Source organism: Amblyomma mixtum, chromosome 3 (genome assembly GCF_055824585.1).
Source record: "Amblyomma mixtum isolate Tamu chromosome 3, ASM5582458v1, whole genome shotgun sequence".
NCBI lineage: Eukaryota > Metazoa > Arthropoda > Arachnida > Ixodida > Ixodidae > Amblyomma > Amblyomma mixtum.
Genome location: NC_143014.1, coordinates 415,442,406 through 415,457,280, shown reverse-complemented (window position 1 = coordinate 415,457,280; position 14,875 = coordinate 415,442,406). Strand labels below are relative to the sequence as shown.

Here is a 14,875-nt window from a genome sequence, read left to right as displayed (position 1 = left end):
CCCTCATCGTATAAGTGCCACAATGCACTTTTCGCTTCGTTCCATCCTTCCCGCAACTCCCTTCTTCATAAATAACGTTGAACAACCGCGGTGGACCGATGGTTTTGACTTTTGGCTACTGATCTCAAGACCCCAGGATGAAATCTTGTCCGCGATGGCCGCATTTCCATGCGGGTGAAATGCAAAAACCACGGTGTGTTGTGCGATGTCGGCGCCCATTAAAGAACATCAGGCGGTCCGAACTAACCTAGAGCCGTCCACTGCTGCGTCCTTCATACCCCACAATATTCGTTTTTAAGTACGCTGTACCCTTCGACCTTATCTGTTGCTTTCCGGAGAACCCACGGTGCGAAAATAGACATAAACGAACCGACATCGTACAGCAAAAGAATAATCACTCATACCAAGCAAAGCATGGGAATTTTTTTAAGTGCTCGCTTTCATCAAAGTGGGACATTTAAAGTGTAATCATCATTTAAGTCAGCGATAACTTAGTACAAAGTAGAATAAAAGAGCATATGTTCCCGGAGGGATACGAACCAGCGACGCCCGCACGTCGCGTACGGTGAATGAATATGGGGAAGCTAAGGCACTAGTGAAAAAGACCAAACGGCGCAAATACTAAGACCTTTCATATTCCCGGTTAATAGGGTTAACAAAGTGTGCTGCTGAACAGTTAATTCCTTGCTAGTGCAGCGGGGAAGTTGACATACTGAGATATGGGGAACAGGCTGAGGAAGAGGAACAATGTCTGTTCGTTACCCTACAACCAAGCCAGCTGTTCAACCTTTTGTTTCTGAGTGTAGCACAACCAGAAAAAAAAATCCCCTGTGCTTTCCTTGATTTCAGTGGGTGCTGGCTCCTTTTATATCTATCACAGCAGGCCTCTAATCCATCTCTCTACCGCTAAGCGTTGCTTGCAATGTGAAATCCTAGAGATAGAACACCAGTACCTTGGCCTCACAATGAGAGGGTAGGATTCATTAGAAAAGGCATTGATCCCGGGAAAGGTGGAAGCCAAGGGGAGACGGGGAAAGCAAACGATCAGATGGATTGACAGAGTGAGGGAAGCAAACAACACGAGCCTATACTCCGTTTCATACATAGCAGGCAACGCTGCCAAAGCTAGCGCGCCTGTTTGTTCGCGCAGGCTAAGTCCGCACGCAAAAAGTAGTTCACCCCATAACCAAAGCGAGCATAAACATATTTCGTAGCGACAAATCTTAAGTGCCGTGACTGGTACCTCCTGGACTTTGATTTACCTCTTGCCATGTTTTCGTCCTGCGACTCGTCGAGATTTCGAGAAGCAAAAAGTACCCGTGGCGGTATGATACGCGGTTGGTAGGGCGAATCGCTGCTACTAAATACGCGCCCTGAAAGTAGTACACTCTCCGTGAAAATTTTGGCCAGAGAGCCCGAACACTGCGCGCTTCACAACTTCGACCGTCATTTTCCATGCTACCACATCGTTTTATACCACTCTTTGTATTCGTCCAAACAATGACCGGAGTTTCGAGAAGAACGAATGATATGTGGCGGAGCAATATAGTTTCGTGGACGCACTAATTCAGCAACCTCCGCAGCGTTGCCTGCTATGTATGAAACGGAGTATAGGTAAGCATGCTACGTGACCAAGAGGTCACGAAGCCGCATATGACTGCGTATCAGCCGTGTCAGCCGCACACGACTGCGCCACTGAACTGCCTCAACAATGGCACAATATGTGCTCTCTCACGTCCCGCAACTGCACGTGATCATCGCGGCACGCGGTAGTGAAGGGCTCTCGAGTAATTTCTACCGCCTGGCTTCTACGGCCGCATTTCGCTCGAGCCGGAGTGGAAATCCGGCTCGAGCGAAATGCGGCCGTGGGATTCCATCGCGCGACCTCTATATAAGCAGCCAAACGTAAAAGCGACTGAGCCGCTGCGGCGAGCAAAAAAAAAAGTGGGACAGCAGACAGGTTACGGCACATGTTTAAATCCACCCACAGCGGCAAACATTTTTTTCTTTCCCACACACAGTGACACGCATCCTCTGTTGTACAGTGGTAACCATTCTCTAAACATCACGGAAAAAAAACTCAATTTCACGCCAGTGGAGAGCCATGGGAGCAAGTACACGTGAGCTCTGTCCCCGCGAGTCGCGGCCGAACACCTTCACACACGCTGCATGCGGGTGCAACACCCCCAGCAGTTCCCTCGTAAAAGCTATGCCGGCAGACATTGAAAGATGTTGTTGTTTGTTGTTTCTTGGGGTTTAACGTCCCAAAGGAACTCAGGCTATGAGGGACGCCGTAGTGAAGGGCTCCGGAAATTTCGACCACCTGGGGTTCTTTAACGTGCACTGACATCGCACAGCACACCGGCCTCTAGAATTTCGCCTTCATCGAAATTCAGCCGCCGCGGCCGGGATCGAACCCGCGTCTTTCGGGTCAGCAGCCGAGCGCCGTAACCACTGAGCCACCACGGCGGGGCCATTGAAAGATGTGACAGAATTAAAATAACTGGAACTTGGAACGTGGGACAGCATGCCTGCAGATGGGGTCGAAAATTTTCTGGCCGCATGCGCGTTCACCGAACTGCACATCTCTTGCATTGTGGCGCATCCGTCCGTGACACCAGGTGTTATCCCTAAATTTAGCACATGGCGGCTTTTCGCCCCTGGATACTCTTCCAGAGGTATCGATATGACATGCAACGGAGAAGCCGAGAAGAAAACGCCGCTTCGACGAGGGCCTTTCGTGCACTATACCATTTTAACTGAAAACGGCGCATCGTGGTGATGATTCAGAGCGGCAATGCGTTTGGTCTCGAAGTCGATGACAATGATAGCCGCGTGAGCACTCCTGGACGAGAACCCTTGCGGGCCAAAATAGATTTCTACAAACTTGACAGCAAAAGGCAGGAAAATCACGTGACCCATCCCGTCCGGAAAATTTTCTCCGCTCTCTGCAACAGCGTAAACTAGTTATGCCGATGAGGGTGACAATAGCCAGGTACCTTTTAGGTGTGTAGCTCTCGTCACGATAGTAGTCGACGTAGATATAGATCGCGTGCATTGCCGTTTTGCGGTGAAACTGAATATTCACTTCGTGCGGTAGGACCCCGTCCGATTGCCAGTATGTATCAAGACAGTTGTCTAGCAGCTGATCGACGCCATATCCTGCGAAAAAGTGCGTTGACAAGATGCATCAGAATCGGCAGCCAGGATTCCCCGTTCGTGACGGTCGGCAGGCGCCTCATAGCTCACCAGGCTTTTAGGACGACAGCGACCACACAGCCTGGGCTCCAACTTCGCGGACGTCGCCCTGCCTCTCCAAACTCGAGGGGTCTGGTGCAGAGGAAGCGTCCATGGTCCTAATAAGACGAGAGAGAAGGAAGGAAATGGGGGAGGTTAGTCTCCCTTACAGGTTAACAAGGAGAAAGCTTCTACTCTCCTTAGACGCCGCCTTAAACGTCGGCACTATGGTCAGGATCACACGGGTGAGTAGACTTGCCTCAGGCACGGTTCGAAAGCCCTTGCTTGTAGGGCGGCTACCATTACAGTGAACAGAAACAAACGGGTTGCGAGCGGCCGCAGTGCGAAAATACATGACACACAACTCAAGCCACAACACAACGATAGCGCGCGAAACCGCAACGCGGCCTGTCCGAGGCCCCACAAAATTCAGCCTAGAAAGCAATGAGACAACAAGGCGATGAATCTGGATGGTTCGTGTTCGCTTCTGCGGCTCTTCCCGGCGCAGGACACTTTATTCTGGGACGGTACTTCTTAATCCATGCGCAACACATGCCCTTCAACGCTAGCGATTTTTCAACCGTTACCATAAACAGCATTGGAACCGCACAATTTATTTAGAACTTAAAAACGCCGTCAGTTCAGCGAATAAAACCAATGTTACCGAAACCAGCAGTTGGCAACGATGGGCAACGGCGCCGTGCATTACTCCGCTGACCAATCACTACTGTAAACGAAAACTGTTTTTTTTTTATGTTTCACTATATCAAACAAAGCACAGGCATCAATATTCTTGAGCTGATAATTTCATCTGGTGGTGTACCTTTTCTTTAGTTTTCAAGAACCTTCAACACTCGACTACCTTCTGCAATGAATAAATTTTGTGGCGGTCAGTGGAGGTGTTAATTTGTATTCGACTGCTGCCACATCGTCAGAACCGCTATTCACTTCGAAACGCTATCTCCTGATATTTCAGCAAAGGGACTCAAAGCACAACAAATAAACAGCACGAATACACCTTCACCATCTGAGGCTTATTCATTAAAGTCTCTCTTCACCATCTGAGGAGTGATGATTAATAATCGGGTAGTCATAAAAATGCAGCACATAACTGCATATGCGTCAGACGTTCATGCAGAAGATCACAGTTTGCTTGTGCAAACCGCTTCCATCGTGTCACGCCTATAAGGCGTTTTTTAAGCATGAAATGCTTTTAGCTCCCGTTGTCGGCAGTGTGGTGACGTCACGCCGAGACCGAGAGCCAACATCCGGGCACGGAATTCCACTCATCCGGGCATTGAAACGAGAGCATCCGGCCACCGTACGAGATTTAACGAGACTCTCTGAGAGGGCCACGCCTCCGCGCCGTCCCCAAGGATGGCGCTACGGTCCCACACTCGAACACACTGCAGATACGTTCTTGTCAGGCCTGCGTCTCGCCGTGTCCGCGTACACTTCTGCATCGTCCTGCATTTCATTGCCGCCACCGTCACAGCTGCTTAAGCCGAGCAATGGAGCCTGATGGAAGGAGAGAGGAATCGTCTTGCGGAAAGCGATCGCTTCGGGAGTGATACGCCACAGCTGACGACTGCTCGCCCCTGCCGACAACGCCATGATTATGCAGCCGCTCCCTAAAGCGACAAGGCTGCCACGGTTCGCGGCTGCCTACCCAAGCCCGCACTATTGCAGGCGATCCCTTCGACGCAACAACAAGAGTGTGGTGTGGTCTGGTGTGTTGAGCACTCGACCCATTTCAAGATTTTGACTAGTACCATCTACAAGCAATGTGGTGTGCCCGTAAACATTTCATGGATACTCTACTCTCGGTTACGGGAGAGGCAGAAATTTTTCTTTTTCTACGAGCAGTAGATCGGACGCATGTCGAGGAGCGATGACAGCATCACTCAGCAGCAGCTAAAACCTGTTCCTTCCTTTTTTTTTTTTTGCCGCTAGCTAGCCCTTCAGCCTGACACCACTGACTAGAGCAGCGATCGTTGGAAAACACATTTCGATGAAATTGTCATACTTGTCAAAAATCAAAACAGGTAAAGAATTTCGCTCAGGAATTAACAATAAGGTTTGAAAGCTATAGTAAGAACGTTTTCAGAAACGACCCTTTAAATGCTTAATACTTCAGAAAATACTAAATATTTTAAAATACCAAATACTTCTAAAAAATTAATTTGGCTGCAGCACACGAATTAAATGCGCTTGTGCTGCAATGATTCAACTTGTTCGCGAAGGAATTAAGCTGTCGCTCAGAATAAACGCGCTGGCGCAAGCATTTAACGTTTTAAAAAACTGAGAAGTCCATAAATTTCACTCACCATCATCTGCTTAACTACGTCCACTGAAGGGACTCTCCCATAGCCTTCCATTAACCATCTCCTATGACAGCTGCGGCCGTCTTACCGCGCAGACTTCGTAATGTCACCCCCCAACCACACTCTCCGCAGCCCCTGCCACGCTTGCCCTCTCTTGGATTCCACTCCGTCACCTGAAGAACCAACGGTAACCTTGCCTTCGTAAGACATGGCCTGCCCTAGCCCATTTCTTTTTTCGATATCGACTAGGATATCACTAAACTCGCGTTTGTTCCCTGACCCACTTTGCTCTTTTACTGTCGAACCTTACACCTGTCATTTTTCCTGCCATAGTTCGATGCGCTGTCATCACCTCATTCATTGGCTTGGTTTATTGGGTTTAACGTCCCAAAGCGACTCAGGCTATGAGGGACGCCGTAGTGAAGGGCTCCGGAAATTGCGACCACATGGAATCTTTAACGTGCACTGACATCGCAGAGTACACGGGCCTCTAGAATTTCGCTTCCATCGAAATTCGACCGCCGGAGCCGGGATCGAACCCGCGTCTTTTGGGGTCACCAGACGAGCACCATAACCACTGAGCCACCGCGGCGGCTGCCCTCACCTCAATTTCGTCTCCTCATTAGCCTCCAAGTTTGTGCCCCATACTGAGAGCAGGTATAACTGCTGCATACTTTGTTATACAAAACTGACACTTTATGCAAGTGTCAAAAAACAGGATGGTGATAGTGGTACAGGATTCTAACCTTCTCAACGTGCAGACTCCGAAAGAACTGCGATGTTTCCATGGGCTCGTGTAAAGTCTACGCCGACATGCAAAAATGTCACGAGTTCTGCTCACCTCTCCACTCAGTTGCAAAGCGTGGGGCACCGCCGAGCCGGAATGAAAGGCGAACGTCGGAGCGCGCTGCTTTCGGCACGAGTATTCCTCTTCCAGCCTCCGAGCATAGCCTCGTTGTCGCCCGCTGCATTAGCGCGTCGGCTGAGCGCCGCTCGTCGCCGTCTCAACCAGTTCGTCGCTTCAGCGCACGCGGGTTCGGCGCTGGTCACTGCCAAGCCGTTCACGATGAAGACGTGTTTTCGAGTGCACGAGGAGCCCTCCGCTGTCGATGGGGCCGAAAAACCTTTCTGCTTGCTGCACAAAGCGTGGGTCAAATCAGTTTTGCAGAGAAATGACGGAAAAGCGGCAGAATCTTCGCTAGTCTAGTGCGACTTCCCCCTAGATCCCTAGCGGTCCCCAACCTGCCCCCCTCGCAGCGTGGAACATGGCGGCGTCTCGCGAAGCGAGAGCCATCCGCTCCACAACTGATTCGCCTTCGTTCGCTGCGCGTAACGCTAACAAAGAAAGAGCTATGCGTAAGGCTTTTTATGCATGTCATTTCGTTCGCGAGGCCGAGTATGGTAGTCGTGGAAACGCAATCACTGATGAAGCGGGATATTCAAACATGGGCTTTCTTCAAACAGTAATTCAAGACTGCCCGTCACTCCTGTCCTGATGTTTGATTTGCCTGTGCAGCTCCGTGCATGACTATACTGCAGGATTCGTACTCACAACCTCTGGAATGGGAACCGAGCGCATCTCGCTAGTTCATCGCTGCGGCCAATTCGGCTTAGAAAACAAAGTCTTACAGGATACGAAGCCCATATGTTGTTTGGGTATAGCCCGCTCGCATTTTTATGAGTAGGATTGCTGTTTAGAGCACAACATGGTGATTTTGCTGTCATGCCTTTTCCCAATGAGCTGATATAAGCTTTAAAGCTGAAGTACAAAGGTTGAAATGGCGTTCTTAGCCACAAATGAAGCACTTCGCAACCACGAATCGACGGTTGTTTTTCGTTTTTTTTTTTTTGCGCATAAGTTCATCTTATTTGCAGTAACTGGCAGCTGCAGAGTGCCACCTGTTGGAAATAGAGATCGCATTCCGTGCTTCCCTTAGTTTTTCGTTAATGGTGCACTAGCGATGGGAAAATTGTCTGTTTGCCACTATCAGCTTTTGCTGAGTGTCTCCGATGTTCACAAAAGATATAAGCTCGTTAACTTTTCGCAATGAAAGGAAATTACCTACTTCCTTAGCGTTCACTCCTTCAACTCTACAGTCAACAGAACAGAACAGCACTTCCCACGGTGGCTCAGTGGCTTTGTCGTTCGGCTGCTGATCCCAAGGTCACGGGTTCGATCCGCGCCGCGCCAGTCGCATTTCGATGAAGGCAATACAAACTACAAAGACGCCCGTGTACTGTGCAATGTCAGCGCGCATGATGAAGGGCAGTAGGTTGGATAAATTGATCCGGAGACCGCGGCTGCGGCGGCCTCTCTCATAGCCCATGCGTCGCTTCAGGACGTTAAACCCCAATTTGTTTAATCGAAGCACGTCGTACATTCTTATGTGTTTCTCAGCTGCCGATCACTCCTATTCCACAAATCCTTTTTCATTATGCAGAACAGTCTCTTCGCTGCGTCACGTACTGTGGCGGAGCTCTCAGTGGCTTTAAATAACACCCTGCACACCAAAAAACAAGTCATATTGCGCTTGCGTTGATGTCGCACGGCGCTGCACTTACGCGGTCTGTCCCCACGTTTGTCTCTTTCTCAGCGGTTATAGTCCACTTAATTTGCACACGACACGCATATGTGTTAAGAGGCGTGCCGTGCGCAAATTTAAGGAGCTCTTGAAGACTATAGTTGGTGTTGGTCCTCTCCTCAACCGTTTTTTTTTTGTCTTAACGGCATTTATTTGCAGCTACAGATTGTTCGGTAAATTAAGCATGTCCCAGGGGCGTGCATTCATTCCTTGCTACAAGGTTTGCTTCTTCCGCTGATCCTGTTGAGGTGGCAGGAGAGAAACGTTTGAGGTTCCTACATGACTCCATCAAATTTACTTTCCAAAGCAGCACTCGCTATCGCCACGTGGCGCAGAGTACTATCACTAGCTCTTTGCGTGGAAGAGGTGAGTTCAAGTCCGCGAGGCAGCAAAGGCCAATGGGATCCTGGAATAGGGAAACCACCGGTCTGATTTGAATCAAACCTCCATTACGGTCAATAAAGGATTTCCTCGTATCCTTCTCCTCAACTGTATTGCCTCTCAAGTTCGAGTGTATGCGCACGAAGGGTTCACAAAGCAGAGGTAATTCCACGGTGTACACGATCCCTCGGGACGATTCGGCCATGTTATCAGAAAACTTCTATGACATGTTTGAACAAAACGCAGGTGATCGACATCCAGAACAAACTGGAGCTCGAGGATTAGAAAGTTGTGCACCATTATCGGCTTTTACTGCAGCAAATTGTCACAATGGATAGTTTCCATTTCAGCGGCTCACCGGCCTGACTTCTTGTGTGCCTCACTACCTCTCCCTAAATTTGGTCCCCGCCGCATGATATATTTTATAAAAGTGGTTTATGTGGAAAAGGTTCCCAGTGTGAACCGATGGCCAGCCTCACGCTGCAGTACTTCTCCACTCGAAAGCGGAAAATCTGTTCAGGTACTCAGGTCTAAATGTGGAAACCCGCGGAAGCAGCCCTGTTAAAGGAGTGCCGTCAGGCTACCGGTTCTCCTCGATCACCACTCATCGCACAGTTAAATGGTCCCGCTGCACTGGACCGAGTTGCACAGCACACTGTGCAATGCAACTCCGCCAACCTTGCAATAATGAATGATCGTACTAAAAGATCTCATTAAACAGCGCCTCTCTCCAAAATCGCATCATTACAAAAGAATGACAAGGTTTTCTCCCGATATAGAGAGGGAAAAACGCATTTCTAGAAGGAGCGAACTGTCTGTTCCGCACCTCCCACAGCCGCTGCGACGAGGAAGTCAAAAAATGACAACGAAATCCTAGAGGTTTAACTGCACATGCTTGCATGCGGACCATTTTTAGCCAAATGTTATCTATATATAGATATCGCGTGTTCAGCTCGAAACACGCCCAGAGCGTATTCTAGAGAAGCGTTTTGACCTCTGTACACTTCAGCTGCGCTTGATACTCAACTACTGCCCCGGAGAATAACACCGCCCTCGGGTTTCATGGCAGTTCGAGCAGTTTTCGATCATTTTACTGCGATAGCACTAAGAGCGACACTTGGCGAAAGTGCCGGCGTTATCAGGGTGAAGCTTTGCTGAATGAAGCGTCCACCCTTCAGAAGCACCAGGCACCTGCCCGTAGCACCCACTTAGGTAGAGAGGGGGACGTTCACCCAACCACCGACATCCTCGATCCGCCCCCCCCCCCCCCCTCCGCCACCCATTTTCATCCTCCAGAAGCTCCACCCACTAGCAACCCACCTATCCCACCACCGACAATGCTTCGACAAACCAGAAGCCCTCGCAGAAGTGGAACGAAAAAGCAACGAAGATGCAGTTGGCAGATAAGCTGCCCTCCAGAAGTCGCCTCCCCACCACTTCCCACCCACCGCCACCCTCAACCCACCTCCATTCGCCCTGTAAAAGCATTGATGTTAAAGTAAAAGCTTCTGAGAATCATCGATGGCATATCCCACTTCTATGGCAGCTGTCTCGCCTCGGGATTCATGATCGTGCTGTCAGTTATTTTAGAATCATGCTATTGATTTGCACATGACTAAAGAAAGGGCTTCGCTTCAAACTTTTAAAACGAGTTTTTTCTTGTTGTATTGTCGTTTCAACATGTAAACTTTGCACTTCAATGTGAACTTCAATCTCAACATTGTTTTTCCTTACAATCATTAAACCCGTTCTTCAGTGATTTATCCTTTTTATTCTTTTAATTCAGTTACGAAAACTGTGTCAGTTGGCATATTATTTCCCCTTTTAAAATGTGCATTAGCTTCTATACTTTGTTCGAGCTTTGCTTGTCGGCCTAATTGTACAAGATGAGTGCTTCTAGAATTAAAACTTTGTCAGTGAGTCAGACATTTATTCAACAAAACACATAAATCGCACATATGAATCTGTTGGGCCATAGCCATAGGTAGTTTGGGACCAACTTCAATTTTTAAGGAAGTGGTCATTTCTTTCTAATGCTTAATGTTTTATGTTGTGCTTCGTTTTGGGCGTTTTACAAGGTACAGCCATGAAATCTATGAGCGTGAACACGGCAGCGCGTGGCAAATAGCCTCCAGCCCTACTTGTGGCGATACGCGGTGGCTGCTTTCCGCAGCGTGGTGGAAAGGGTTATGCCGCGTTGCCTGCTTCCAGAGAGCCGAAGGACAGACCTCGCTTTCCACTTTGTTTACGAAAGCGGCCGCTGCGTATCGCCACGAGTAGGTTTCGAGGCTATCTGTCACGCGTTGCCGTGTTCAAGCTCATAAATTTCATGGCTGTACTTGCGTAATTTATCATGTTTGGAGGGTGTTGTTTCCATCTGAACTCTCCTATCAGTTTTCAAATTTAGGGCGAAAAGTGCACGCAATAATATTCCCTGTGCTTCGTCATACGAAAAAATAGAACTGATGGGGCAAACAGTTATAGTTCGGCATGCGTGTACCTTTAAATGCAGATAGCATTAGGAGGGCCCTGAATGCGAAAACTGCACTACGTTGATGGCGGCGGTGGCGTCTGTCTGAAGCCTCCACCTATCAACTGTGGCAAGGGGCAGGTAGTGTTCAGGGGGATTTCCCCTTTTTCTCCTGTCACCTGCCAACTGTCCCCGCCTCCACATTTAGGACAGAGGAGGGAGACGCTGGAATAAGAATGACCCGGCAAACATAGAAATCACTTAGAAGAAAATGATTGACAGCAGCTAACGTAGAGAATAGGCACCCTCCCGAACAACTATCTGAGCAAAAATGACTCTTGCGGGAGCTATTTCTTTTCCGAATTGCTCGAAAAGAGCCACCTGGGTCTCACAGGCCCGGCGGTGGGTGGGTGGGTGGGTGGGTGGGTGGGTGGATGGATGGATGGATGGATGGATGGATGGATGGATGGAAGGAAGGAAGGAAGGAAGGAAGGAAGGAAGGAAGGAAGGAAGGAAGGAAGGATGGATGGATGGATGGATGGATGGATGGATGGATGGATGGATGGATGGATGGATGGATGGATGGATGGATGGATGGATGGATGGATGGATGGATGGATGGATGGAAGGAAGGAAGGAAGGAAGGAAGGAAGGAAGGAAGGAAGGAAGGAAGGAAGGAAGGAAGGAAGGAAGGAAGGAAGGAAGGAAGGAAGGAAGGAAGGAAGGAAGGAAGGAAGGAAGGAAGGAAGGAAGGAAGGAAGGAAGGAAGGAAGGAAGGATGGATGGATGGATGGATGGATGGATGGATGGATGGATGGATGGATGGATGGATGGATGGATGGATGGATGGATGGATGGATGGATGGATGGATGGATGGATGGATGGATGGATGGATGGATGGATGGATGGATGGATGGATGGATGGATGGATGGATGGATGGATGGATGGATGGATGGATGGATGGATGGATGGATGGATGGATGGATGGATGGATGGATGGATGGATGGATGGATGGATGGATGGATGGATGGATGGATGGATGGATGGATGGATGGATGGATGGATGGATGGATGGATGGATGGATGGATGGATGGATGGATGGATGGATGGATGGATGGATGGATGGATGGATGGATGGATGGATGGATGGATGGATGGATGGATGGATGGATGGATGGATGGATGGATGGATGGATGGATGGATGGATGGATGGATGGATGGATGGATGGATGGATGGATGGATGGATGGATGGATGGATGGATGGATGGATGGATGGATGGATGGATGGATGGATGGATGGATGGATGGATGGATGGATGGATGGAGATGGATGGATGGATGGATGGATGGATGGATGGATGGATGGATGGATGGATGGATGGATGGATGGATGGATGGATGGATGGATGGATGGATGGATGGATGGATGGATGGATGGATGGATGGATGGATGGATGGATGGATGGATGGATGGATGGATGGATGGATGGATGGATGGATGGATGGATGGATGGATGGATGGATGGATGGATGGATGGATGGATGGATGGATGGATGGATGGATGGATGGATGGATGGATGGATGGATGGATGGATGGATGGATGGATGGATGGATGGATGGATGGATGGATGGATGGATGGATGGATGGATGGATGGATGGATGGATGGATGGATGGATGGATGGATGGATGGATGGATGGATGGATGGATGGATGGATGGATGGATGGATGGATGGATGGATGGATGGATGGATGGATGGATGGATGGATGGATGGATGGATGGATGGATGGATGGATGGATGGATGGATGGATGGATGGATGGATGGATGGATGGATGGATGGATGGATGGATGGATGGATGGATGGATGGATGGATGGATGGATGGATGGATGGATGGATGGATGGATGGATGGATGGATGGATGGATGGATGGATGGATGGATGGATGGATGGATGGATGGATGGATGGATGGATGGATGGATGGATGGATGGATGGATGGATGGATGGATGGATGGATGGATGGATGGATGGATGGATGGATGGATGGATGGATGGATGGATGGATGGATGGATGGATGGATGGATGGATGGATGGATGGATGGATGGATGGATGGATGGATGGATGGATGGATGGATGGATGGATGGATGGATGGATGGATGGATGGATGGATGGATGGATGGATGGATGGATGGATGGATGGATGGATGGATGGATGGATGGATGGATGGATGGATGGATGGATGGATGGATGGATGGATGGATGGATGGATGGATGGATGGATGGATGGATGGATGGATGGATGGATGGATGGATGGATGGATGGATGGATGGATGGATGGATGGATGGATGGATGGATGGATGGATGGATGGATGGATGGATGGATGGATGGATGGATGGATGGATGGATGGATGGATGGATGGATGGATGGATGGATGGATGGATGGATGGATGGATGGATGGATGGATGGATGGATGGATGGATGGATGGATGGATGGATGGATGGATGGATGGATGGATGGATGGATGGATGGATGGATGGATGGATGGATGGATGGATGGATGGATGGATGGATGGATGGATGGATGGATGGATGGATGGATGGATGGATGGATGGATGGATGGATGGATGGATGGATGGATGGATGGATGGATGGATGGATGGATGGATGGATGGATGGATGGATGGATGGATGGATGGATGGATGGATGGATGGATGGATGGATGGATGGATGGATGGATGGATGGATGGATGGATGGATGGATGGATGGATGGATGGATGGATGGATGGATGGATGGATGGATGGATGGATGGATGGATGGATGGATGGATGGATGGATGGATGGATGGATGGATGGATGGATGGATGGATGGATGGATGGATGGATGGATGGATGGATGGATGGATGGATGGATGGATGGATGGATGGATGGATGGATGGATGGATGGATGGATGGATGGATGGATGGATGGATGGATGGATGGATGGATGGATGGATAGGAGCGCCCCCTTTGAAACGGGGTGGTGGCAATTGCCACCATGCTCAGCTTTTCTTTCTTTATTATTTTTGTTTGTTTACTGTGTTGGCAATTCTCATTAAGATTCGCCATCACCTGTACCTACGGTTTCCTACAATTCTAACCTTATGCCACATCTCTGCTTTTCAGCCACCAATCCTCCAATCGCTTTTTGCTGACTTCCACTGCAGATTTATTTACATGACCATTGTTATCTTTAAACCCTAGGGCCTCAGAAAGAGTGACTGTGCCTGCATCGACATCCGGATGGATACCATCACATTTGATTATGAGGTGTTCAATTGTTTCCACAGATCTACCACACACTGCACATGTGTCATCTTCTTCGTTAAATTTCTTTTTGTAGCTGCGCATTCTAAGACACCCTGATCTAGCTTCAAAAAGTAGGGCACTGCCTCTTGAGTTATCATAGAAAAATTCTTTCTTGATCTGCCTTTTCCAGTATCGATATAGTTCTACACTATGTTTATTTTCCATTGAATTCATCCAATTTTTAACTTCCGCGTTTTTAACCTGTCGTTTAATGCTCTTTCTTTGTCCGTCCTCATGACCGGCATACTTACTGGTTAGTTTTCTAGTTCTTTTCCGCCACTGTGAGTCAACGTTCTTTCTGTATAAATATTTAAATACTTTAGCTGCCCATCTGTTATCGTCCAATTTCCTCAGGCGTTCGTCATATAGTATTTTACTCTTAGCTTCCCGTGCTTCGAACGATGCCCAGCCCATATCCCCTTGTACTGCCTCGTTTGTGGTTTTGCCGTGAGTACCTAGTGCTAATCTTCCAACAGCTCTCTGATTTACGTTTAATCTCGACTGAAC

General features: G+C 48.8%; 1 protein-coding gene across 4 annotated transcripts in view; it reads right to left on the bottom strand.

Annotated features, from left to right (window-relative positions):
* The window catches only part of LOC149357730 (uncharacterized), a 326,496-nt gene that overhangs the window by 94,748 nt on the left and 216,873 nt on the right, over positions 1–14,875 (bottom strand). Inside the window, exons 1-3 of one of the 4 annotated variants that reach the window (XM_089584878.1) lie at positions 6,403–6,417; positions 3,250–3,356; positions 3,000–3,162 (exon numbers count right to left, since the gene is read on the bottom strand). The exons of 1 other annotated variant lie outside the window; for it this stretch is intronic. Coding sequence is in view for 1 of the 3 variants with exons in the window: in XM_089584874.1 (XP_089441000.1) it covers positions 3,250–3,356; positions 6,403–6,532 (237 nt within the window). In the remaining 2 variants the exon portion in view is untranslated. Of the gene's footprint in view, positions 1–2,999; positions 3,163–3,249; positions 3,357–6,402; positions 6,599–14,875 lie in introns of those variants that run through there. 2 more of the 4 variants (XM_089584877.1, XM_089584874.1) reach the window with 2 other exon arrangements.